The sequence below is a fragment of the Nelusetta ayraudi genome, unplaced genomic scaffold (assembly GCF_046127955.1).
Source record: "Nelusetta ayraudi isolate G7.1 ecotype Tasmania unplaced genomic scaffold, CSIRO-AGI_Nayr_v1 ptg000005l, whole genome shotgun sequence".
Lineage (NCBI taxonomy): Eukaryota > Metazoa > Chordata > Actinopteri > Tetraodontiformes > Monacanthidae > Nelusetta > Nelusetta ayraudi.
Genome location: NW_027466055.1, coordinates 3,291,081 through 3,317,488, shown reverse-complemented (window position 1 = coordinate 3,317,488; position 26,408 = coordinate 3,291,081). Strand labels below are relative to the sequence as shown.

Here is a 26,408-nt window from a genome sequence, read left to right as displayed (position 1 = left end):
GGTTTGATCGTTGAATTAGCGCCACCCTCTGGTACGGAGTGCGAATCGAAAGACTAGCAGTAGCACATAGTGCACCGCCGTTCCTACTCATATGGGATTCCACACAGAGGTGTTAGACCAGGCATGGGCAAACTACGGCGCGGGTCCCCTATGCGGCCCGTAAACTTTTTAATCCAGCCCGCCGAATTTGAAAAAAGAAAAGAAAAAAAAGACAATAATAGTAAGTAAGTCATAAAATAGCTGTGTTTTAATAATTTTATTTTTGCAGTGTTTTAAGAGTTGTTTCAATAAAGAGATAAGTACCGTGGGGCTTCAAAGACATTTATTTTGTTGTGTTTCTTTTGCTAATTTTCAAATGACATTAAAGCATATGTTTTCTGCATATTCCATTATATATAGTGCTCAAAAAAATATCCTAGATCTCAATTAAGGAAATATTCCAGTTGAAAATCTTCCTTAATCACACAGTGGAATGTGTTGAGAGCAAAATAACATAAACATGATCAATGTAAAATTAAATTAATATCCCATGGGGGGTTTGGGTTTGGAATCCTACTCAAATCTAAAAGTGTTTCTAAATGTCAATATGTGTGTGGAAATGACAAATGAAGATAGACTTTTAACAGAATCAAAACCGCAACAATTTTTATTTAAGGAAATTTCTGTCAGTTAAATGAACATAACAGTTTCCCAAATACAGGCAACCCAGTGTGCTCACTAAAAGCCACATAAATCTATTAGGATCATTAAATTAAGACACTTAAAATGTAAAGAGCTTCAAACAGAAATTCACAGAGACAGGAACACTGAATGGAATAAACAGATGTCAATTTATTCCACTCAAAGACATAAATAAATACAAATCTTTAAACAGACAGATGTCAAATTTAACATTGTAGTGAGCTGGCTGGTAAATGCTACACACTCAATTATTAAATATATGGTATTTTATTAGTAATCAGTGCAAAAACCAAGAGAAACATTTAAAACAAGCAGGAAACTTAGTTGGAATGTATTTCCTAAAGCAGTGGGTTATAAAACATCCTGCAGCAGAGGGTGATACACTTTATAAAGTCATAAAACTTGAACCCTTGTTTTAAATACTATCAGGTACGGGAGATTTTGGTCAGTAACTGCTGTCGTTTTTAAAAATTCTGTGTAAAATTTATCTGGTTATAATATTGTGTTATCAGAATATAATCGCAGGGTATTCAACAAAGATTTTATGAAAAATAAATTGGTTATTTTAGATATGTACAGATTTCATTATTGTAATCTAATAGCTTCTGCCAGTCAAGCAATCCGCATTAAATGGTTGCAAATCCCATTAATGCCACGTAAGGACTTATGTTTACTTAATTCTTGACTGTTGCATTTCACTTCCATTGTTGCAGAGTGCAGAGGTGTTACAAAACTGTCTCGTGTCACTGACCAAAAACTCCTACGAATCTGAGCGGAAATGTTGGCGCGTAAAAAGCAGCGCCTCATCGACGCCTCCGGCCCCTCAGTGTACAAACACAGGGCCCAGGTTTTATGAATTCTCAGCCGTATGCAGATGCAGTGAGTGGCGCAGACCAACTTTTGAAACCAGCCTGGGAACATAAAGGCAGAATTCTTAGTTTTCTCTGGCAAGAGGTCAAATACAGTGGTGCAACTCCACAGAGATCCCACACGCTTTTTGGCGATTTGTCATCATCCCACTCTCTTTCAAATATCTGGTAGCATTTCAGAAGCAAATCATGAGCACCTCAATTTAAAAACATAAAATTACTTCAAGAGTCAGCACATGTAAACAAACAATAACACACAGAATAAATGCATTTCTTTGACAAATGCCCTTAGAAAACATTTAAAACTTGAGTAATTCAAACAATAAAAGGTCATTTTCTTTTTGACGGTGTACAGTAAAGTGTGACACTCCATCTGAAATCACCTCTGAGTCTCACCTTCTGTAAACCAAACATTAACAAATTTACTAGTTTTCATTTTTGTCAGTATGTCAAATGTCAAATAATTCTCATATGTTTGTGTACTTATTATTCACTTCACCCCTCTATCATGTTAGCACCAGTGTCTGTCTGTCTGGTGTACTGTTACGCTAAAGAGAAGGTTTCAGACAGCAAGCAACCCTTTGACAATCGCAATTCAGAAAAACAACAAATTACTTTTGAAATTGTGTCCGTAGCTTATTTCACACAATCCCTGCTATTTGATGCATGCCTTGGCACAGCACGACATAAGCAAACGACTTCGTCCTTCCATCTCTTCTACTCAAACTTTAAATTAGCCTATTACTAAAACATTCAAAATGAAAACACTCAACTGTGCACAGCTCCATTAGCCTGATCCTCAAAAAGGGGTTGAGCTCTGCCAATGAAGGAAGTAGTCTGAGTCAACACAACCACCAGCTTTGACGTTCGTGAAAAAGCCTGATGTAAAGTCTTTCTTCAAGAGTAAGGTGCACCGTTAACGGAGGTAAAACATTTCCTTTAAACTTTGTACTTTTCTAAACACAGACAAAATGCCGACAAACTGTGAAGGATTCGGCTGATAAATGTTTGGTCAATCAAGACGTGACGGGGGAACCAAAACTGAATTGTGAGAAGAGAGTTCGCCACTGCTTCCCCTTTGATGCATCTTAAAGTGCACCTCGAAGCAATGGGAGAATCAACCAGGAGTGGTATGCACATCTCTGATTATCTGGGTTTAAGTTGTTTGCAATCAGCAATTAAAAAAACCAAGCAAAAAAAAACAAAACAAACACAGCAACATACATGTAAGTAGCGTTAAAAACCAAACAAACCCAGAATTGTTTTCAGGCAAGCTGCTGAGAAAGAGGGCATGAAGCGAGGGCCAGACCTTTTGAAACCTACTGGTGTTTTTCATATATTTGCATCGGCCTTCACTCAGAATGGAGCAAGACCAACCTGATTGAGAAGGAAACTATTATTTGTGATATCAGTGATAATGGTGACTATGTTCACATTCACACGTGGTGCAGGTGACAACTTGCCCAGATGGGTTGACAGAAGATTCTGACAAACCCAAAACTAAATTCACAGGTTCAGTTATAATCGAACAAAAGTCAAAGTAACTGTGGTTCGCCGTTTGAGCGTCCCAACAAATCCTTAATATGAGCAAACAGAATTTGAAAAGTAGTCATTAAAAATGTAAACAGCGTCAACAACAACTTAGCCAAAGTGAAAACATTCAGAGCACATCCAACATTCATTGCCTTGGGTGCATAAATACTCTGGTTCTAGTTCTTACACCTCTGCAGAGCCTCAGACAGGTTCTGGTTGGGGTCCGGCTCTTGACTCATGATCTCCACACACTCCCACTCGCCGGTGCAGCCGGACCGCTTCACCGCCTCCACCACCGTCTGCACGTACAGACCGTCCTCGAACGTCGGGGCGCTGGCGACGGGGCCTCGCGCCCACAACCTGCGCTCCTCGTGAGCCTGGAAGGACTGTCTGAGCGCCGTCACCATCGAGCTCAGCCCTCTCAGGTGGGACGAGGGCATCTCCCTCGCCTCGGGCCCCTCCCACCCGCTGTCGCCGAGCAACAACTCCTCACCTGCGCCGCCGTTGCGCTGCCCGTAGAGTTCCGTTCCCCGGGCGACGAGTCTCCCGGCGGATCCGACCACCATCACCTCGTGCACAAACGAGCCGGGCATGTTAAAGTTCAGAGTCACAGTGCAGCACGTGCCGGTGGAGGTGGATCTGGATCCACCCATCAGCATCTGGAAGAAGCAAAAGTCGTCGCTGGTGACGCGGCGAATGCCCCGGATGGAGCTGTTCTGCTGCACAAACGTCCGCAGCAGGCCGTGGACTCGCTGGGCGCGAGCGCCAGTGAGGTAGCTCAGTAGGTCGATAATGGCAGAGCCCACAGTGTGCAGACCTCCTCCCCCCATCAGCTCCTCACACGTCCAGCCGTACGACTGGTCCAGCAGGCTGGGGCCGTACACCCGGACGTCACAGACCTGGATCTCGCCGACGTATCCCTCTCCCAGGAGCTGCCGCATTGCAACGAAGGCCGGCAGGAAGCGCAGGGTGTTGCCCATGATGCTGAGCAGCTGGGGGTAGTATCTGGCAGCTGTCACCATCTTGAATGAGTCCACGGCAGTAGCAGCTTTCTCACAAACAACATTCTTGCCTATACCTGCAAAGAAGGAAATGCAGATCAAAACACTTGAACCGCTGATTTTCACCCCACTGTTGAAAGAATCTTAAAGCAAATCTTCTTTAGTCTGCTCCACTGTTAAGCTTCAGGTGACAACCATGAATATGCAAAAAGTTTAACATCTGCAACTAGGGGGAGGGCTTGGAGCAAAGACGCTTTTAGTTTTCCATATTACAGAGATTAACAGCCCTTACACGTCCCTGAGGTTCGTGCACTGGATCCTTTCACAGGGACACACTCAGGAAATTGTAACTAAAACAGGAAGCTGAGGTCACAACTGTGGAATTTCATCAGATACAGTATGCAAACGTCACAGGTCTCTCCATGACACGCCTTTCCCTCATTTCTTCTATGTCTTCTTAACATAGACAATATATAGTGTATAAAAGATGAGGGATTAATTTAGTTTCCAATACTAATCCTCAAACTCAAAAAGTATAGACAAACAAAAGTATAGAGTATACACAGTGACGTGATTGGAATGGTATTTTTGGAACAACATAATGACACTGAGGTAATGATTCACACAAATAGCTAAATAGCGTAACAGTGGGGTTTCAACAAATGAAAAAAATATTTTGTGATCTTTGTTGATCAATGTATCAAAATGTGTGCATTGCTCTTTATGTACCCTTTTGTTCTTTTGAACATCCTTAAACGTTCTCTAGTCACCGTTTTGTTAAAACCCAAAATGTTTTAGAATTTATATTCCAAACTTGGTGTCATTAAATGATATTACCGCAGTCTTACCCAGTGCTTTGACGGCAATCTGCCTGGTCATGGAAGGGGGAATATAAATGCAGACAAGGTCGACGTCTTGGTGCAGGAGGACATCATCAGATCGGCTGGTGTGAAAAGGGATACCGAGCTCCTTTGCCAGGCAGCAGGCTTCATCTTCACTTCGCCCCCACAGTGCATGAACCTCAAAGCCTTCAGCTTTCAACAACGGGACCAGCACCCGGGCTGTGCTCCCTGTGCCAAACACGCCAACTCCTGGCAACATGGCAGTAAAACCCACTGTGGCCTTATGTGTTCACCATAGCCACCTTTTAAAAATGAAAAAGAAATACCGGCAGCCCTTTATTCACTTGTCCAGATCTTCACTGAGTGTTGAAATCACTTCCTATTCCTGCATTAAAAAAAAAGAAGATAATCATCATAAATAGTCTTACAAATCGTTGTTGATATATTTACTCCAAAGATAACCAACGATCTGATGAAAATGTAACGGTTTCCTTATCAAACCCAATTTCAGATCTTTTTTTAAATACCAGACTCCAGTGGAGAAGCCCTGCTTATCAATTATCCAAAACTTCATATTCAAACCTCTGTTTCCAGCCTCCTGCATAAATGCTGGGTTTTAGCGCTTACTGCTAAAAACTTTGGAAGAGGTAAAACAGCGAGGAAACGATGGTCTCAAAGAGCGGGACGCCCCTGGCCAGAGACGTTTTCTGACAACAACCCAGGAGTGCAGCAGCACACGCGCACATACATGCACGCACACGCATGCACGCACGCGCGCGCATGCACGCACGCGCGCGCACACACACACACACACACACACACACACACACACACACACACACACACACACACACACACACACACACACACAATTTCTGGAAGCAAGAGAGGGCACAAGCTAAAAAGCAAAGCACTTACTTTTCTAAACCGTTATAAACCGCTGGCAATGACAATAGTGCATACAACTGAGACCTATAAGGTATAATAATAATAATGATAAATAATACATTAGACCTCCTATCTCGCAGCCTCGGGAGTGACAATGTCAACACACAGAGCAAACGTGATGGAAGTCTAAACTAATGTTTTTATCAGGGGCCTCTGATGTGAACTTCTTCCACTGTGTCCTGCTACATAGTGCACATGCCATTCCTCAGTGGTTCCACACCCACTTTGTCTATGTCACCTCTACCTCAAAGCCAAATGCAGTTTATCTGGAACTTATGGAGGGGGAAAGTTGAGCAGTTGAATCTATTAACTGTCGTTTGAGATCAAGTAGTCACTTCACTATCACTATGTCCTATTTCATAGGTATTTTTTTTTCAGATTACAGCGAGTAGCTCAACTCTGGCTGGGTAATCCCAACACTTCATTTGATTTCATAATATACCAGCTTTAATTTATACCAGTCGTCCATCCTTGATGGGCCTGTTGCTTATGTTGTGGAAGAAGATAACAATATGGGGAGCCTACGTCAAAGATCAACTCCATTCACAAATAAATCAGGAATTGTTCGTTTTGCGTCACAGTGCCTAATGTTTTAACGTGCCTTCCTACTAAGGCACCGGAAATAGTTTATATGCACCTGTACCACGTACACTGACCTTGGAAAGAAATGTTTCTTTAAATACAACTCCATTTTAAAAGTGTGAAATAAGAAGGGGGCAAAATAAAGTTATATATACATTTCTAAACTATACTCTAAACTAAATCAATAAACAGAAGTCTAACCGTATCAACGTCGACTGGGACGTTAACAAAGCCAAGCTACCAACTCGTACTCGAATGTTAACAGGAAGTTTATTTATTTTAAAGTGTAGTGAATCGTAAACCTATCGGAATGTGTCTGGTTCGTTATATGAAATGTATGTGTTACGGGTGAGTTAATGGTTCACAGCACATACACACACTGAACCGCACAGACAGAACAGTAGCCGCGGATCGCAGACGTTAGCTTATGCTAGTCAGCCAGCTCTAAAAGCTCGCGATACAAGTAGATACTTTTTTTCTTTTTAGAGTTAGCATGTAGAGTTCTCATCTAAGACAAACACAAATTAAAACATATTTGAATAATATGAAATAAAACAACACTGATACCTACTAAATTTGCCAGGTCGACATCGACACCGGGCGCTGCCCAGTTGCTAATGGTTACTTGAAGGCAGCGACACGACAGGACTGAGTGAGGGAGTGAGCATTGGGGCTGTAGAGATGCAATCAGCAGGGAGAGGAGCCGCCAGCCAGCCGGTGTTACGCTGATCTCTGCATCCCCGCCAATCGTGTGACTATGGCCCGAGGAGCCGTCCACCGACGAAAAATATTATTCTGAGTTTGAAGCCAGAATTCTGAGTTTAAAGTCAGAATTCTTTTTTTCTTTTCTTAGGCCAATGAATTATAAATGTAATGCTCTGCCAGATGACACCGCCGTTCTACGACTAGCTTCCGGGACTGGTAGGATAGGCTTCACCCCGCGACTAGTGTGAGTACCATCGATGACTTTAGACACCACGCTGCAGAATTTCTGGCTTAAAAACAAAACAAAACAAAAAAAACGAATGTATAAGTAGCTTCCGACCGATATTATTAACCAAACGCTACTCACAAAAGTGCATATAAACATTTTATTTCATTTTTACTTTACACATGCCTAAAAAAAAAAAGTTAATTTATATATTTAAAAAAATAATTAATTGCTTTACCACTTTTAAAATGTGTATTTCAGTCTTGGTTGTGAGGGCTCTAGTAATACGAGTCAATTTGTAGATGCATGCAGGAATGGGCATAACACCGGAAGCACCAAAGATGCTGCAAGGATGAGATGGGTCACCCGCAAACGTCACAAAAGAGCGCGACAACGCTCCCCTTCTAAAAATGTATTTCCTGCATTAAATAATATAAACAAAACACTAGATCAGCGAAGTTTAAGTTGGTACTTTTCTGTGTGCACTTCGTCATGTCAAGGCTCCATTCAGTCTGCATGCAGTTTGTAAGGAACATAGATGTGAATTTGAGTTCTCGAGGAAATTAAGTTGTGAATTTGGAAATTTACATTAGGTTAAAATGGGGCAACAACAGAAAAGTTTAAGATTATAATTATTTATTCACAAATATTGTGGAAATATTTTTGTTTTTTTACATATTTTGTCTGACATATATTTCCTTATGATCAACTGGCAATTTGTCCAGGGAGTTATGGAAGTCATTTTTGAGAAAATACAACGTATAAAGCAAACAGCCACTGATGAGTTATTATTTACACGCTTAATGAAAAGGAGCCACTTCAACTTACAGTAAATACAGTAAGTCCTCTACAAAAGGTGCCAAATCTGCTTACAAACACACAATGAGTTCAGAGTTCAGCTCATCGTGGTGCCTTGTTGTAGACCTCTCTGATAGCCTCTTGTAGTTTCTTCACTGATTCCGTTAAAAGGAGGAAACTTTCGTGAAAGCTGCCGGTGCCTTCCTTCTCCCAAACAGCCTGCAGCTCTCCGACCCATGTCAGAATCCCAGCCAGCTGCTTCTGCACCTCTGTCTGTTCCTCCAATTCCGCTAACAGAGCCTGCTTGGCACAGACTTCAGTTTCGTACGATCTCTGAAGGTCAGCAATGGATGACTCTAGCCTCAGCATCTCCTGAAAGGGACAGAAACAATCTCACATGACGCATGAAACACATTTATTGACATTTTATTTTGCTGAGTTTTTTTTGTTTTTTTTAATTTTAAATTCGATTTTTCATGTGTGCAATATTAAGTTATTTACTGTATAGTATTAAGCTTTACTTGTTCCATATTCAGGTTGAAGCAAAGCAAGTTTGGGTCCATATAAAAAGGTTCACTGTTCTATGTGGAGTAAGATCCTTTTTTCTCTCCAATAAATCTCAATATTGGCATTTTGGCCCCACCTTGAATTTGACAGGTAAACTCTCAGTATTTCTTTTTAATAGCTGACTGTGATTCAAATAAGTAAATGTTCCGGAAAATACCAAACCTGCTGGTGAAAACACCTGAGATTGAACTGACAGCCGAGGGAAATAATCGTACAATTGCAACGCGGACGGGTTGATGAATTCAAATACAAAGGAAATACAAAATCACAACTGGGCTGTGATTTTGAGCAGGAGATTGGTTAAATGAAATTAATGAACATTTCTTGTTCCATTAAACCGAAGCTTACCTTGATGTCTTGCGGGTAACTGCTGTGTGATTTGTCCTCGGGCAGCAAGACATTAGCCGGCACGGAGAAGCATCGGTCTGAGAGCAGGACTTCCATGTGCTCCCACAGCTTCTTGAACCTCTCTTCGAGAAAAAGTTGTAACTTTCGGCTGCACTCCCGAGCTTTGGACTGGAGCAGCGCCGCTTCGCCGTCCGACTCGCCTTTACTGAGCTGCCTCACACACAACTTCTCTACGACCGGCAAAATGTCGTACAGGCAGTCCTGGAAGGCGCTGTAGACCCGTAACATGAGAGTCTGTGGGGTGAAGCCGAAAAATTGAGTCTCGTAGACTTTAAAAGGCGACAGAGAGGAACTGTCTGCAGCATCATCTTTTACTTCTGCAGTGGCGTCCATCGCTCACTCAGTCCGACCCACCGAGTTTCCCGCTCCCTCTTCTGCTTCTTTCGGTTTAATGGTGGGTGGTTGCAACTATGCCTTTTGATGTGCATAGCGCCACCTACTGTAGCGGAGTATGTATCATGATACAGTTTTGTAAGCGCTACAACGCTGTAATTATGGAATTACAGGTAATATATGTCCTACGCTTGACTTTTTCCTAATGAAGAAATTGATCAGATCTCCTTCTGGCTGCTAACAGATTGATACATTATAAAACTTGATCTGGTTTTACTTATTCTATCTAATACAGACCTAATATCACCCCATTACTTACACTTCACAGACTGACAATTATACTTAGTTATATTATATTTAAGTTCTTGAAACCGATATAGGAATATTACCAATAAGATTAGATTGAAAAAAAAAATTAAATACACATTCCTTTGATTTATCTTTAATAACCCAACAAAATCCAGTACCTCGAAATGAATTATACACTATTTCCATCATTCTTAGATTCTACTATTGGCAAGATTTTCGATGCTGGATGTACTTAATCAACTCCAATATGTACGGATTAAGTTGCATGAATTGGTTCACTTTTTAATCAAACAGAAAGGATGAAGACATGTTCAAGATTATAAATAAGCTACATCTCATGGAAATTCCAATATAAGGTGACATGACTTTTAAATTCCTGCATTTACTTTACTTTTTCTGTTTACAAATGAAATACAACACAACACAAACGCATTACTTTGCGTAACATGTTTAGTAACGTTTACATTTAAAAAGAAAGTTAACATAATTATTTTTTTATTTGACAAAAGACGTTGACGCAAGCTATAGACACGCCCACTTGTTCGGAGCAAAGAGACATGCGCGCTGCCTCACTTCCTTCCTCCACCTCCGAACCTCTTTCGCTCTGTGTGTTGATAGCGGCTTTGGTTTCCACACGTGTAATCTATCCTATGTAAATCTTAGCGATTCTAGTCCAATCTCACGAAGCCGATCTCGCTTTGCCCAAACAGGTGAAAACAAAAAAATTGTAATCGCTCAGTGTTTTAAGTTTTTTTTTTTTAGTAGTGCGCAGCCGCTTGCACGGTCGGGGCAGAGGTTACGGCTGGAATTGACGCCGGGTTTGAAGCCCCGGTAGCATGCCGCCGCTGCTGCTGCTGCTAGCTCGCTGCTGCTACTGCGTCTACTTTTGTTGTGTTGTTGCTAAGGCTAACAGCGAGCTAGCCTAGCATTCGCTCTCCCTCCTAGGATTGTGTTCGTCACGTCTCAAAAAGTGAAACTCACTCGCAGAGTTCACGTCCAAAAGCCCTAAACGGAGATGTTTCTGCTGCATGTCGCCTTCTCTTTCAGGTGAATAGCCATAGGAATCGACTACCATGGGGGCTTATCTGTCACAACCCAACATCACCAAGACCTCTTCGGATGGCGGCAACGGCAAAATGAGCTACGGCTTCTCTGCCATGCAGGGCTGGCGAGTCTCCATGGAGGTGAGCAAGGCGATGAACGCGCCCCTAACAACAGACCGAATGTCCACTTTTTGGGGGGGAACGAAACGCAAGCAAGGTGTGTTCCATGGCGGGGCGAGGACGAGGAGGGGGATTCTTGGCAGTGGCACAGTAAAAGTTCGTCACACAACCAAAATGGCTTTGGCATCGTTGTTGAGCTCAGTTGCGTCAGTAGCATTCATAAGTTTCTCGGTTCTATTGATATCACGGCTGTGAAGCAACTCAACCGATTTCCAAGAACATTTAAGAGTAGCTAATGAAGCGCTCATTCAGATTTTTTATAAAACATTAGTTCTTATAAAAATATTTACTCGGAGCTGACGGCATGCTGTGAAATGTGTAATAGGCAAGGGCATTTGTAATAATTCGTTTCCTCATCCAATACATTACAGTACAGTAAGTAAGATAAGTTACAGTAAGTTGATATCCATGCCATTTGAAATGACGCAAGTCTGTTATGTCTAAACAATGTCTAATTTGTGTTGTTGGGTTTTGCAGGATGCCCACAATTGTATCTTGGAGTTTGATGAGGAGACATCCATGTTTGCTGTGTACGATGGACATGGAGGTAATACAGTAAACTCTAAGGACATGGGCATTTTTAGGTTTGCAGGATGCACGGCAGTACATAAATGAATAACCCCAACTTAAAGCATTATACTGGCAATGAATTGCACATAATTGCACACAAGTATGACAACACACCTTCCCTCCTTGAGGACACATAGTCAGAATTGTCTTCACTGTTTCACTTCTTCGTCCTTATGGTCTGGATACTCGTCTGATTTTTTTCTGATGCTGTCCTTATCCTTCAGGCGAAGAGGTTGCTCTCTACTGCTCCAAGTACCTTCCAGACATCATAAAAGAGCAGAAAACATACAAAGATGGTAAACTACAAAAGGTGAGAAGAAAATGCGACATTTGAGCCAAATAACCTCTGGGGAAATTCTTCTCAAATGCTCTTCTCAAATGCTAACCACGGCATGATTTAACTCTTCCAAACACTATCAGGCTCTGGAAGATGCTTTCCTGGCCATCGATGGTAAAATAACAACAGAGGAAGTCATCAAGGAGCTGGTCCAAATTGCTGGACGGCCCACTGAAGAAACCGCTGCTGAAAAAGTGGCAGAGGAGGATGACTGTGAGTGTACACCACGAAGAGCAAAATTCATCATATAATGTTATGTACAAATGCGTGTATAAATCTCACACTACATATGTTACACATTGTAGTTTACCTTAATGCTGTGTGATCTATTTATTTCATTTATTCTTTCCCTCATTCAGTGGAGACAGAAGAGGCAGCTTTGCTCCATGAGGAAGCCACAATGACCATAGAGGAACTCCTGGCGCGCTATGGCCAGAACCGCAATGCCGTCAAACACGTTGCCGCCCTCAGGTAGCCTTAATTGTTTCCGTCATGTTAACTTTTGTTGTGAGCAAGAATGAGAGTTGTGGTTTTTCTGATTAAAGAGACGATGACTGAATGTTGCATTCAAATGTTTGTTTCATCTGTCTTGTTCTCAGTGCGGCTGCTAAGAAGGCGGCCAGCGCTACCCCAGAGGTTGCTGGGGGTAAAGGTGAGGCAGAGGAAGGAGAGAAGGAGGGTGTTAACGGAGAAGTGGAAGGGGAGAGCAATGGAAAAGTGAAAGCAGGCGAAGGAGCGGCGTGTGGGTCCAAGTTGAGGGCTTGTCGGAGAGCAGGAGGTGGCGAAGCCAGTGGTGCAGGTAAGGGGCTCGGACAGTCAAGTGGAACTTGAGTGTATTCTATTTTGCTTGACTACGTTGTTTCAATGTACAGACATTTAGTGTAGATACGTTAAAAAACACATTTCTTTAACTTTCCCAAATACAGTCCTAACCTTTTGTGTATGGGTTTGGGAATAATGAAATAAATTGACTTTTCAGTCCATTTGGTGGCAATAGGGGACAGCGTTTTGTGAGTGAGGTCAGCAAAGCAATGGAAAACAAATGTATATAAAAGCAGATGGAACAGAAGGAAGAGCATTCCTTTTATTTACCGTCTGACCCTCTGTTTTCTGGTCCTTTTGATTCTTCTTCTAAAGCTGCTGAATGTGGAGGATCAGGATCGGGATCGGGATCGGGATCGGGATCAGGATCGGGATCAGGGTCGGGATCGGGATCAGGATCAGGATCAGGATCAGGAAGCTCCAATGGAGCAGAGAAGGCTGGCAAGGCTGAGGGAGATGCTGGTCCCTCCTGTTCCTCCCTGTCCAAGGATGCTGGAGATGGAAAGTCCAGGTTCTTTGATGACAGCGAAGAGTCTGAAGAGGGGGAAGAAGAGGAGGGCAGTGATGAAGAGGTGATGAGACTGGACCAGCTTATAGAGTCTGAGCGGGGCGTGACAACTTACTGTTGTATTAAAAAAAATGTCATTTAACGTCCAACTAGGATGGCAGTGAAGCGGAGGAGGGGGACAGCAGTGAAATGGAAGAAGAGGAGGACACAGAGGAGGGAGAAGAAGACTCTGAGGACGAGGAGGAGGAGGAGATGTGTCTACCCGGAATGGACGGCAAGGAGGAGGTTTGTGCAGAAGCACTTCTGTAATTAATGCTTTTCGACCACTGAGATGTTACACGCTCAGCACCTGCACTTTGTTGGATGACCACATAACAAGTCTGATGTTCTCTGTTATGACTTTGTGTAAACAGAAGAAGCTTTCACAGCCGCTTCAAGTGTTTTGCATGGAACTGTGTTTGTCATAGTGTGAAATCATTTGTTTGAAATTCAATGGACTTTTATAGAAAAGGTGTTGGACATTGTGAGTGTGGGAGTAAAAGACAAGATGTCACATCTTTCATTGTGTGTGTGTGTGTGTTTGTCCCCCCCCCCCCCAATAGCCTGGCTCAGACAGCGGCACCACAGCTGTGGTGGCTCTGATTCGAGGAAAGCAGCTGATCGTGGCGAACGCTGGAGACTCGCGCTGCGTGGTGTCAGAGAAAGGTACATCCACACACCTCTCGCCATTGTCTGCTTTGATTGCGTCTTGGATCTAAAAATCTAATTGTTAATCTGTATGCTTCTTCAGCTATGGGTGCTATGACGCAACACGCATGTTTTTTCCCCCCTTCATATTTACTTTACAGATGGCCTGATAAATTGTGCAGTCCATTCGTCAGTTTTCTTTTTTTAAATATTTTGCATTGCACAAACAGAATGTATTTCTTAAATTCGTTCAAGTATTTTTATGTCCTTGACCATCGTTCCAGGACTCACGGTGTCCTGTGGTTGAGGTAATATAGGCTCTAAATGAAGACAAATGGATAATGAAGGAATCATTTTATTTATTTATTTAATTATTTGAGTAGGACAATGCACATTAATTGACATGTCAGTAAAAGCGTCAATGCAAATATGCCAGAGTTGGCATAAATGCTCATTTTAATCTGTCGTCCTAAGGCAGATGTCTAAAAACATAGACACAATACATTACTCGATACTCAGTACACAATGAAAAAAAAAGCAAAGATCTTACAAATAGAATTAGTTCCAGTTCACATAGAAAAGATAAGAAGATTACTCATGAGAGCAGGTCTGAAATAATGAATGGAGCCTGTAGATGTTGTCTAATTACTCCCCCCATCCATTCAGTGTTCCCCCATTCACACAGCAACCAAGCAAGCTTGTGTCTTTTGTATTAAATGTGGCTATTGTTGACAGTTTAATCCACGGGTTCTTGCTTCTGCAGGCAAAGCAGTTGAGATGTCCTACGACCACAAGCCAGAGGATGAGGTGGAACTCACTCGCATCAAAAACGCTGGAGGCAAAGTTACCATGGACGGGAGGGTCAACGGTGGCCTGAACCTTTCCAGAGCTATTGGTATTGTTGACCTACGATATGACTTCTAGTCCTTCGTTCTTTGTTATTGATGCATTTTGGGGAGGATCTTTCAAACTTGAATCCTTGCTGTGTTTGTGCTCGGCTTTCAGGGGACCACTTCTATAAGAGAAACAAGATTCTGCCCCCAGAGGAACAGATGATTTCTGCTCTGCCCGACCTCAAAGTGCTTGTACTTAATGAGGACCACGACTTCATGGTCATGGCATGTGATGGCATTTGGTAAGTTGGTGTGGTTTGTGTTTTTTCATTTGTTAGCGTTGATGGTTTATTTGTTTGTTTTGTTTATTTAGTTTTGGGAATAATTACTAGATCACGGTACCTTGCATTTAATCTGTACCCCCTAATATGCATGCTATAGTTAAGAGCATGTAAAGCGCCAGTCAGGATGAATTGGACTGAAGATTTAAGATTGAATAGATTGATTTTTTTTTTTCTATGTCTCATAAATCCTCTGCCAGACTTGATAAACCCTGTTGTGTATGTGCTGTGTGTAGGAATGTGTTGAGCAGCCAGGAGGTGGTGGACTTTGTTAGTGAGAGGATCAAGCCAGACGAGAGCGGTAATGTTCGACCGCTGTCGTCCATAGTGGAGGAGGTAAGAGCCACAGAACACTGTACACACTGATGATCATCTTTACACAAGGCAACTCATCATAGTGTCAGATGTTAAAGATGACTGCCATCTACTACGTATATTTTTGATTAGTATTTTTACTATATAAATATAAGGACACTAGCAGTCAAAATTCTGGCCGCACCTTCGCATGCATTTTTTTTTTTTTTAACTTTACACCTTTCTACACTGCCGATAGTTACTGAAGACATCAAATATATGAGCAAGATATGTCATAATGCAGCAAAGAAAAACATTTTCAATTAAGTATGCTTTTCATGAGCAGTGACTATTTTGAAGAGAGTTATTTTACTCTTTCTCTTTATTGTTTCCTTCATAATTCCATGTGTGCTCGTACATAGTTTTGATGCCTTCAGTGAGAAACTGCAATGCCAATTGTCATGAGAATGAAAGAATAGACATTAAATGTATAGGGTGTGGCCAAACCTTTGACTGGTAGTGTAGATAAGTCATGAAGATAAAAAGGTTCATTAAAATCTCAAATCTCTTCCCGTATTTTGCAGATTAGATTCAGGGGTCACTATTTCTGAATGAACATTTTGGCTTCATATGCCATAAACTACCAGTTTCACGAGTGTTCCATCATCATGAAATGGAAACTTCCATTCATATTGCGGAAAAGTCTTACATACTTCAAAACATCATCATAATCCAAATTAAATTGAGTAAATTTTAATTGTGTGGTCCCAGGTGTGCAAAGACAAATTGCGTCAAATTGCTTTACATTGTGTACAGAAGCAACAACCTCCACCCTTAGACTCTTGAAACAGATGAGTAAAAACTGCTAACCTAAATGGGGAAAAAGGAAGAAACCTCACAGGGAACCACTGAAGAGACGGCGAGATGTGCAATAAGAATCACATATACTGTATATGCCAGCCTGCCATTGGCTTTTGGTCTGAGTTGTTTCCATAACAGTGCTGACTTTTCAAACTAATTCCTCTTTTCCTTGCGTCCCTTTCAAAGTTGCTGGACCACTGTTTGGCCCCCGACACATCTGGCGATGGGACAGGATGTGACAACATGACCTGCGTCATCATCACTCTCCTGCCACACCCGTCCTCCGGCCTGTCAGAGGACCAGAAGAAGAGGAAGCATCAGGAGGACGCGACGGAGCAGGAGAAGAATGGAAGCGATGGCAAAAAGGTTAAAAGCGCCTGAAGGCATAAAGATAAAGAAAGCTGACCCCATCAGAGGGAACTGTTGTCCAGTTGCCGCTGATGTACCAGAGACGCATTTTACTCTGATTTAAGTCCTGACCTCACAACCATCAATTCACCCTTAAAGAAATAAAAAGTGCTACACAGATGCTTTAAGATCTGATGAAACAAGACCATCAGTATAGTTCCATAACACCCTCCTCCAGCCTTTCTATTTTTCCACCTTCCTCCCCCCTTTTTTTTTTATCTGGAGAGAAGAAGGGGACACATGTTCTAGAGGAGCTCACTGGAATAGCACATCAGTTTTCATTTGTTTGTCAGTGGAAGAAAGATGCAGGACAAACCAGTCATAACTGTGTGTTCCCAGTCATTTCACCATCACTGTAAATGTTCACTCCACTCATGTTGTACGACACTTTTCCCCATCCCTCAGAAAGACATGATTGTGCAGAAATGCCTTTTTTTTCTTTTTTTCTTTTTTTTTTTTTAAACTTGGCAACAAGATGAATTTGTACGAACGAGTCACCAAGCGCCCAGCAGCAGATTGTCTTTTCTGCTGATTGACGCTTGGTGTCTCTTGGGTTCTAACTGAGACTTTCTGATACGGTTGAAGAACGCGCTGAGCTGCGCTGCTCATCATGCTGAATGTCTTTTTCTCCTGTTCACGTTCCCTTTTTTTTGTTTTTTTTGTTTATTTTTTTATTCCATCCAAGATCATTCAGGGGCTCTTGAAGTGACAGAGGAACTACAGATGGGCTGAGGGACCTTTCCAGTTGCCCTTTGGTGTACATTTATATTATTTTTAATACTAGTCGTCGTCAAGCGGTTACGAGTCACTGCCCAGACGTCATTCTCAGATTACATCATCATCTGTTTCCTTTGTGGCTTTGGCTCTATTTGTAAGCAGACAAGAAAACACCAGGGATTTCTGGCAGTTATCTGTATACACTGATTTAAAAGAGAACAGGGATGTATCCATCAAGAGAGAGACGGGGGTTTAAAGAGCCCTGTGCCTGCATCGGCCTGTCACACTGACATCCCACAAGTCTGTCCTCCCATCACACTACAGCTCCTTGAAACACTTTAAATTCAAACTTTTAAGATCAAAAGATGATTCAATGCCTTTTCCTGGCAGTTGAAGTGTGATGAGTGAAAGGCACACTGAAAGAGCCCTGACGCTGGAGAAGAATTTTGTTTTTGTTTTTTTAATTGAGTGCAGCTCCAAGTTGAAAGCATCGCGACAGTGAAACTGTAGATCTAATTCGCTGAAGTCTCGTCAACAATATTGTGACTAAGTTTGTTTCTCGTGCACTTTCTTGTCACCATGCCCTTTTTTCTGTACATAGTTTTTCAATACTTGTAATTGAGGAAAAAGAAAAATGCTTTTTCTTTGTAATTGTGAGTCAATGTGACATTTTCGGTGCATACTCTTTTGACACCAGTATGTAAGTACATACAAATACATTTTTTTAAATAATGACAGCGGTGTACTGTGTTTGTTTCTTTACAACCCATTCCACATGTACCCTTAAATGGTAGTTTTTACCTTTACATAGAAATGTAATGTTGAGAATAACAAACCTGAAATATATGATATGAAGTACACAACCTGAACATTCAGTTGGATTACATCAATTCGACTAAACCATTGATAAATAAAACGCTAACGCTAAGGACACACAATTCAATAATGTCAAGACTATTTTTTTTTTCTTACCAGACATGATAGACAGATTGTTTTTGTAGAAAGTGTTTTTTTTATTTTTTTTTTATTGCGGAATACATTTGGAAAGTATGTGCATTGCATTCACTGGCTAAAAACATTGAGAACCTTATCACGTAGCTCATCAGAATCTCGTAATTATGAGATAACATAAAGAAAAAGGGAATCAGTGGGAAATGATGGCGCTATCGCAGTTAATCAGCTATAATTACCTTCTCGGTTTGAGACACTGGGAAAGTGTAATATTGGTATGTCAACACTGCGCAGGTACGGAAGCGCATTGCGAGATCCTTATCTCCTAGTTACGAGTTCGTGAACTCATATTTAAGAGACCTTTTCTCGTAATGATGAGCTCCTTATCTCGTAATTACGAGATAAGATGCCTATTTTTTTTTTCATCCAGTAAAGCAAGCAATGCGCTTCCGTAAGATCGCAACTTCATGAGAAGGTCCTGAAGAACCGCTGCTTCAGAGAGGCGCTAAAATTCCTGCAGGTGGCAGCATTGCGTACATTGTTGGTGGAGATTCTTCGTCCAAGGAAAGTTCAGAGGTAACACACCGGAAGTCGGTTCCGACTAGTTTTTTGTTTTGTTTTTTTGTTTTAACACGTATGGACATTGTTGTTTGAACTCTAATCTTGCCCCGTCCTCATAGCACAAGATTGCAAAATTTTCCACTTAGACACATCACCTGTATGTCAGACGTGAACTCCAAATAAAGCCAAACTGAGCCACGTAGGACAGACTTTGCTCCTTATCAGCCTCGGGGCCCCTCTATCCTGCCCCACAATTAGCTGCTGCCCTTCAGCCCTGGATGCTCCTCTGCTCCCTGAGGATCACTGTTGCTGCAGGAACAATAGAAACTTGCAGAGGAAACACACCCTGTCCTTGGATTCTAAAAATGGAGGTGCATACAACACGCATAATGGTTTGGTCTAAATCAGGAAGGATGTTTAATTGTTCTTTTTGAAGATCATCAGCTGTGAGCATTGTAGGAAGTCATGATACACAAACAAATACAAGGTATAGTATGTGCTATTGTGTGCATTTGACCGTGTGAAAACGTCTCTCTTGGTTTGTGTGATGAACATGAATTAGAGTTTGTCCTCAAAACCAAACCAAGGAAACAAAAATACAGGAACACATCTCCTGGTGAGCATCGCTGCTGCCTCCGAGGCCTTTTCCAGCTGTTACCTATAAATATCTTTGGCTGCTTGCAGTGTACACAGGCCACTGTAGGCACTGTAACCACTCCCAGCTGATACTGCAGTGACTATATAAAATGCTTTTAAAGGCTGCTACTATGGGGCTCAATGGCAGCCTTGTCCAGCTGCATTTGTGTCGGGGGAGTTGCCCCAGTGCGCACGCTCTTAAACTTGACTGATGGCTGAAGAGCCACAGGAGTCCAAGTAGACCTGACATGCAACTGCGCATAGGTTTTTGTGTGTGTGTGTGTGCGTGCGTGCGCACCAGTTCTCGTGAAGGAAGCTGGACCACAATAGCAGGTTATGCTTAGAGACTGAAAATATTCATCACATTGTTTTTTCAATACTGCTTTTGCCTTTGGTATTGCGTTGGGGTTGATGTCCTCGTGGGGTTGGCAGTGTCCTGGCACACACGCACACATTCCTGCGGTGTCTGTTGTGCACGGTCAATACTTTACAGAGACTAGCTAACCATAAAGTCTTTAAAAACACAAGCTGCTACATTCCTGAAGCTATTTTTTGTCAGATCGTTTTAGTCTGGATGTCACAAAGGTTTGTTATATGATAACACAAACAGGATTAAAATACAATCTCCCAGAAGTCTAAATCTAATTTAAATTTTTACAATTTTAGGAATGTATTTCAAAATGATGAGATTTATTGTTTATCGCCCTGAATCCATGTATGTAATGTATTAAAAGCAATAGAAGAACTGTTAAATGTGAGAAGAATACTTCTAGTCATAAACTAAATGACATGCATGCACACATTAATGTGTTCCCCCACTATCAAACACACACACACACACACACACACACACACACAGAGTTTACATAAGACAGTTTCACGCTCAGCAGCTGCCAGGATGTGCTGCCATGTCAGTTCCGAAAACATCTATTGTGTCCCAGTGTGTGTGTGTGTGTGTGTGTGTCATGATGTGGATGATTTTCCTCTCTTTCACCTCTGTCGTGTCATTTCTCCTTGGCCATTCACTCTGTCGCTTCCTGTCATGCCCATCTTATACTTCCTGTTACCGTTTTCAACTTTACTTTCTCCCTCATCAGAGTTCTTTGTCTTGCTTTGTGTTCTTGTCTTCTCTCGTAGATCTAATAGTCTGCATCAAATGTTCAATTTTGTCTACAGTTTAAAATATTAATTTACATCCATGCACTATTGGCGAGCCAAAAAACTATTGTATCAAATATATCGCCACAAACAGCATATTTCGCCTTTTGTTGACAACCTCACACAAAACAGTCAGTTTTAGCTTCCTGTTAAAACTGATGGACTCTCCATGTGTTTGCAACTGTGGTTACTCGGTGGGGTCAGAACTTGGAACAAACACCTGGCTGGCTGTGGTGTTACTTATCCTGGCAGAGGTGTCGGTGACTTATCCGTGCTCTTTGTGACATCACAAAGGCATTTTTATCACACACTTTCTGAAAAGTAGATCGCCAAAAGAACAAAAGAGGGCATTTTCTTTTCACTTTCAGGGACTCTCTAAAGAGCCTTATTGCTGTTTGGAAACACTGTTAAAAGGATATTTTCATCAACACACATTACAACACACATATACGCATTTCATACCAGTGCTAACCTATGAACTTAAGGTTTTATCTGGACATCAAAACCCAAGGCAAATGCACCTGGACACACACACACACACACACACACACACACACACACACACACACACACACACACACACACACTGGCAAATACTGATACAGAGAGGTGTGCATGCTGGAACTGATACACACATATCAGGGAATCAGTTATGTACTCTAGGTAAACACACACACACACACACACACACACACACACACAAGTCAAAGAGGGTGCGGTCAGAGATAAGGCAGACATGGAAATAAGCAGCTGTCAGCGGACATACTGCTGCTCTTACATCATCCAGCATTTCTTCACTCTCATTCTTTCACTCTTTCTCTGCCACAGACCCTCAGTTCACTTCCTGACTCACTTTGACTGAATTCCTCTGACCATTTAGGCATATCTTCCACGTTCTCATAGAATGGATGTCATGAAAAAAATGAACGTATATACATGTACATACTTCCATTTTCATACATCAGCTTTTAATTCCCGGCCACATTTGAACAGTCAGGCAGTGGAATCACAAAATGGCTCCTTTACCCAGGAAACAGCAGATGGTTTGTGGTGATCTACTGTATCTTATGAAGTGCAACACCAGGGATCGGTAAAAAACATGAATTAAGACTAACACTGATTTAAACTAGAAGATGGGCATGGATCAAGACACAGTCTGACAGCTGTCTGCAAACCTTTCAGTGTCAGCTTGAGAACTTAAGACCATCAGTTAAGTCCATCACTGGGAGTGGGAGAGAGGCTTTCCAGGAAGTTAGCCGAAACATTTTCTACTATACAGTCATTGTGTGAGATCCTCTACACTGAAGCTCTACACAAAGAGTTCATGGTATTTTTTTATTTTTTTTTGCAGAGATGCAACTCCTGACACCACTTCCTTCACGTCTGCTTCCTGTCGGCGGAAAATGCTGTTGTTCAGCAGCATTAAGGCAGGCTGTTTTTCTAACTGGGGCATATAGTCAAACCAGAGCTTGATCTTGACCTTGATAAGATACTACTTACAGGAAAAACAAAACAAAACACTTCATTTTGCTAAAAAAAACAAAAAAAACAAAAACAAAAACATTTTGTAAAAATGCAAAACAAAAAAATGGCTCACATCTTGTGATCAAAGGGAAATTTGCCCCCCACACAGTTGGACCATCTTGTGACTGGGCTAAAAACCACTGCTGACGTAAAAGCAACAGAGGCTGCTGGTTCTATATGGGGCAGATCATATGAACCACAGATAATTATCTCATGACTAAACCCACTGTTGTTAATTATCTAAATAAGAACTAGACTGACAACAAAGCAACAAGTGATATTCTGAGTTTGCTTTTGAGTTATATGTGATGCAATGGAACAAATGATGAAGGGGGGGGGGGGCGGGGGTGCAGCCTGCTCATTCACCACGCTATGGATCTCTAATCAGAACAACAGGCACTGATCACTACCCACTCGTATGACAATGGGGATTATGGTAAAATGGGGAATTTGCCAACATTTTTGAACTATCCTTCAAAAATGAATGTGGGAAGTCCATCTCTGATGGATGCTGTTTGAAACTAAAGATAACAGAACACGATTATTAACGGTATTTACAGTGCTCAGGCAAAGATTGCCTAATTTTACCCAAAGCAAATGTTCTAAAAAAGCCTCAGGTGTTGGTAAATTATGACACAGCTCGAGTTCTCCACAGAAAACGGATCCTCCCACTGCTCCCTGGACCAACTTCCCATGACTCAGAGAGCCTATCTGATCTGTCTAAACTCGACTCCCTCAAGTTCCTTCTCCAACATCACATTCAGCGCTCCCTCTCTCCCCCGCTGTGTGGACAAGCACACACCCGACAAACAGCTCTCACACACGCACTCGCTCACATCACTTCTTTCCCAGTCTCTCACAGTCTCTGAGGATTTTTTCTTTATTTATTATTCTGTGGTCTTCTTGCGAAACCTTCACACGTCTATTATGCTCTTAAGTGGATTCAAATGTTTCATTAGACCGTCAGACCTGAAATGTAATGAAAGTCTGTTCCAGATCTGAGAGGGATTCACTGGATGAACAGGGACTGTGTCTTTGAAGGCTGCGCAGCAGAGAGTGGGGCCTCTCTCGTCTCCATTATGTGCTGTAAACAGGGAGAAAAGAGCAGGAGTTCTGCCCGTAAGTCTGGTCACTGGGAACCCAGTGTGTGTGTGTGTGTGTGTGTGTGTGTGTGTGTGTGTGTGTGCCAGCTGGTTACATCTGGTTCAGGAGACCACAGAGGGAGGCTTTTCTTCCACCTCTTCATATCAGTCACTAATCCTCATTTCCCAGAAGTCATTGTGTGTGTGTGTGTGTGTGTGTGTGTGTGTGTTTCCGTGTGCGTCTGCATCTGGCTGCTGTATTGATTAGTTCAAGACTGGTGAGATAATAACAGTCATGCGAGATGTGTTGATGGTCAAACTTCCTCTTTGTATTTTCTGATGAATGTTTTGTTGAGCCTCTCGTCTTTTCCTCCCCAAAAAGACGTGTTAGAGGGGAAAGTGTGAAGTGTCCACCCAAGCTAGCTGCTAACACACACTCTTGGCCCTATTCTATCCATATCCCTATAAATGCATCATGTTGTTTCCAAAAGAACAGGGTGTGAGATTATTCAGCAGCATCCACACCACTTTAACACAGTAATGAGCACCTCAGAGAACGTAGAGCCTCTGGAGTGGAAGTTTTCCACAAAGTGCCTTCATAAATGTTTCTTGTCTAAAAAATGTTGTGTTTCCAAATTTACCAATTCCTTTTTTACACACAAAAAAGGAAAAGTCTGTGATTTGAGTTTCTTGCTTTTTGCCCTTTTTGGGATGCTAAAAAACACATTGGACCTTTGCCATGGTCTCCAATTTTGGCTTTGGTTTATTTTCCTTTTGAAGACACCATTAATTGAGTTTTTGCTTTTTAAAATAAAAATAAAATAAAATAAATGTTTTCCTCTCTCCAGCACCTGCAGTGGTCTGCATTTTGGGCCCTGCACCCAACACGCACAACCCCCACATGACAGGAAGGAGACCTGCTGGCTAGTACATATAAGTGATCTATTATAAACAAACAAAAACTATTAGCTCTTGTATTTTGTTTTTCACAGTATGTAATCATTAATCCTTCGCACCGCACAAATAATAGTGTTTATTGCCAAAAGGTGAATTGTGTGGCTCTACCTGCCACTAACGTCCGTCTCCATTTCCAATGTGAACTCCATCACACGTGGCAGCTGACAGGTTGAGAGTTAATTAACAACTTCATCTCTGCGCGTTCACCCTGTTCATGAAAAGTGCTTTTACTGCAGACATTTGCGAAAGCACAGGTGTAAATAATAACTTTAATGATGGCTGTATTTCACATGGCTGTGCAAATGACAGGCCCCTGTTTTAGTGCGCGCAGAGTCACTGGCCGCAGCAATCATTAATAATATTACTAACACCTGTTGGCGTTCTGCAGCGAATAAGAAGAAAAGGTCTGTGTAGTGGGACAACAGCAGCACAGCAGACTGCTACTGTCTGTAGCGCGGATCAAAATGAATAAGTCTGCAGAAAGAAGTTAATGACTTGATGAAGAGGTGATTTTCAAAATAAAATGGCATAATAAATTCCAGGTAGATGGATCGCTGACATTTAAAGTCCAAAAGTCCATCTTGACAACCTCTGAAAAACTGTGAGTGATTTTAGGAACTCACTGTGCTAACGCTGTGAGTTGCTAAAACACTCAAAATCCCATTGATTCACTTTCGCGGATGGCAGGTTTCAGCTCGATGGCCTTGCAGGTTCTGTTTTGAAACTGGCCTCTGTCCACGTTGGTATGGGCTCTTTAGCAGATGGATGCATGAAAAGTCTTATAAAACTGTCACTAAAGCAGTTTAAACTGGGCTCGCAGTTGCGTCCTGTGTTTCTTCTTTGTCTCTTGGCTTCCTGCTTTTGTTACTACTGCGAGCACACTGACCAGTGGCTGAAAGTGCCATAGGTTGGAGCCTATCAAGATGAATGTGAGATCATTTGGAGCAAAAAATCCCAACCTATTGCAATGTAGCGTGAACAGTGCTGCATTTCCAACCATTCTAACCTGTGCGAACGTCTTTGTGTGGCCACCCACGTTTGGGAAATGAATAATAGTCCAAATACAGCTAAAAGTAGGTGTCCGATGTGTCTTCAATAGTATAAATACTGTACCATATCGTACCACATACGTAGTTCACGAGCATATCTGACATACTGTGTTTATTCAATATCTAAAAATGAGAGTTTGCTTAACGTTAGTATAATAGATGTATTGTTATCTGTCATCTACGTGCTCACACCTTATCTTTAATGTTTAGACGTTGAGAGCGAGAAATTGATAAAGAAGTGGTCTGAGGAAAGGAAAACTGAAGCCAAAAGAAGCAAAAAAATTTAAAAAAGAACTGAAAAATAGAGTTTGTTGGGAAAACAGCTTTTAAAAAATCAGAGTGATAAGGCAAGGAAGGAAAAGTGTGTTTGTACAAGAGCAGGAACTGAGTGGACAGAGATAAAGCACGTGCAGACAGCAGTTTCACACTTTCCAGAGGTGTGAGCACTTCTCTGTTATTCAGTCTGGGTACTGCTCACTTTAACTCACCACAAGGTCAGAAATCTCTCTTCTGTCTCAGACCCAGTTTATCAGGACTCACCTTTGGTGAGTGAGGTGGCAGGTTCAACTTCAGGAGTCACTTACTGCACAAACGCGGTTATGTTCAGGTGTTGCTACAATATTATGAATTACCTTGTCTATATCTCATTTGTCCATCCATCCATCCATCCATCCATCCATCCATCCTGGCCCCCCCAGTGAGAGTTCTACTTTCCTCTAGTGAGCCAGGCCATTTGGCTCAGCTCACCAAGATAAGCCGGCTCTTTCGACTCTAAAACGTACTTGTACTTGTTACCTCTTAGCCCCATTTAGTTCTGTTTTTGAGTTATGACTTGTACGTTTAACTATCAGGTTTTGATGCCCACTGAATAGTGCAATGCTTTGGAAAAGCTTGTTGAACGCTCCCTTGCATCTGCCCAGGTGGTTTGTGTAATGGTGCTATGATAAGACCAACTCTGGCTGCAGCTGAGAGTTCTGCTGAGATTTATATAATGTCATCGTGAACTTACTTTGAATGAATTCTAAAATTGAACTTAAAATGTAAATTTTACAAGAACATCAAAGAAAAATGTCTCTGGTTTGATGTT

At 41.8% G+C, this 26,408-nt stretch overlaps 3 protein-coding genes across 7 annotated transcripts; 1 reads left to right on the top strand and 2 right to left on the bottom strand.

The window, feature by feature from the left end:
• Nucleotides 1-437: 437 nt before the first annotated feature.
• gfod2 (glucose-fructose oxidoreductase domain containing 2) lies at nucleotides 438-7,317 on the bottom strand. 4 transcript variants are annotated; one of them, XM_076049545.1, is made up of 3 exons: nucleotides 7,024-7,317; nucleotides 4,933-5,228; nucleotides 438-4,161 (listed from the first exon to the last, which is right to left on the bottom strand). In XM_076049545.1, exons 2-3 carry the CDS (start codon nucleotides 5,183-5,185, stop codon nucleotides 3,260-3,262), a joined length of 1,155 nt encoding a protein of 384 aa, XP_075905660.1. In that variant the 5' UTR covers nucleotides 5,186-5,228; nucleotides 7,024-7,317; the 3' UTR covers nucleotides 438-3,259. The 4 variants fall into 4 exon arrangements, with proteins under 4 accessions (XP_075905660.1, XP_075905652.1, XP_075905644.1 ...); XM_076049537.1 differs by having other exon boundaries at nucleotides 7,028-7,317; XM_076049529.1 differs by having other exon boundaries at nucleotides 4,933-5,311; nucleotides 7,024-7,316.
• Nucleotides 7,318-8,006: 689 nt separating this feature from the next.
• On the bottom strand, nucleotides 8,007-9,541 carry mis12 (MIS12 kinetochore complex component). The gene is made up of 2 exons (XM_076049556.1): nucleotides 9,101-9,541; nucleotides 8,007-8,557 (listed from the first exon to the last, which is right to left on the bottom strand). Exons 1-2 carry the CDS (start codon nucleotides 9,491-9,493, stop codon nucleotides 8,288-8,290), a joined length of 663 nt encoding a protein of 220 aa, XP_075905671.1. The 5' UTR covers nucleotides 9,494-9,541; the 3' UTR covers nucleotides 8,007-8,287.
• An 814-nt stretch (nucleotides 9,542-10,355) lies between these two features.
• ppm1g (protein phosphatase, Mg2+/Mn2+ dependent, 1G) lies at nucleotides 10,356-16,794 on the top strand. 2 transcript variants are annotated; one of them, XM_076049507.1, is made up of 15 exons: nucleotides 10,356-10,512; nucleotides 10,850-10,986; nucleotides 11,503-11,572; nucleotides 11,820-11,905; nucleotides 12,016-12,145; nucleotides 12,292-12,403; nucleotides 12,532-12,731; nucleotides 13,070-13,078; nucleotides 13,133-13,326; nucleotides 13,416-13,547; nucleotides 13,865-13,967; nucleotides 14,713-14,844; nucleotides 14,955-15,084; nucleotides 15,360-15,459; nucleotides 16,465-16,794. In XM_076049507.1, the coding sequence occupies exons 2-15, from the start codon at nucleotides 10,876-10,878 to the stop codon at nucleotides 16,657-16,659; spliced, it is 1,704 nt and encodes a 567-aa protein (XP_075905622.1). In that variant the 5' UTR covers nucleotides 10,356-10,512; nucleotides 10,850-10,875; the 3' UTR covers nucleotides 16,660-16,794. The 2 variants fall into 2 exon arrangements, with proteins under 2 accessions (XP_075905622.1, XP_075905613.1); XM_076049498.1 differs by having other exon boundaries at nucleotides 13,070-13,326.
• Nucleotides 16,795-26,408: the final 9,614 nt, after the last annotated feature.

Coding starts and splice junctions, on each gene's coding strand:
- gfod2 (XM_076049545.1), bottom strand. CDS start 5,185: ATGTTGCCAGGAGTTGGCGTGTTTGGCACAGGGAGCACAGCCCGGGTG. Junction 4,162..4,932: donor GATTGCCGTCAAAGCACTGG/GTAAGACTGCGG, acceptor CCTTCTTTGCAG/GTATAGGCAAGAATGTTGTT.
- mis12 (XM_076049556.1), bottom strand. CDS start 9,493: ATGGACGCCACTGCAGAAGTAAAAGATGATGCTGCAGACAGTTCCTCT. Junction 8,558..9,100: donor GTTACCCGCAAGACATCAAG/GTAAGCTTCGGT, acceptor TGTCCCTTTCAG/GAGATGCTGAGGCTAGAGTC.
- ppm1g (XM_076049498.1), top strand. CDS start 10,876: ATGGGGGCTTATCTGTCACAACCCAACATCACCAAGACCTCTTCGGAT. Junction 11,906..12,015: donor AAGATGGTAAACTACAAAAG/GTGAGAAGAAAA, acceptor AAACACTATCAG/GCTCTGGAAGATGCTTTCCT. Junction 13,968..14,712: donor CTGCGTGGTGTCAGAGAAAG/GTACATCCACAC, acceptor TTGCTTCTGCAG/GCAAAGCAGTTGAGATGTCC.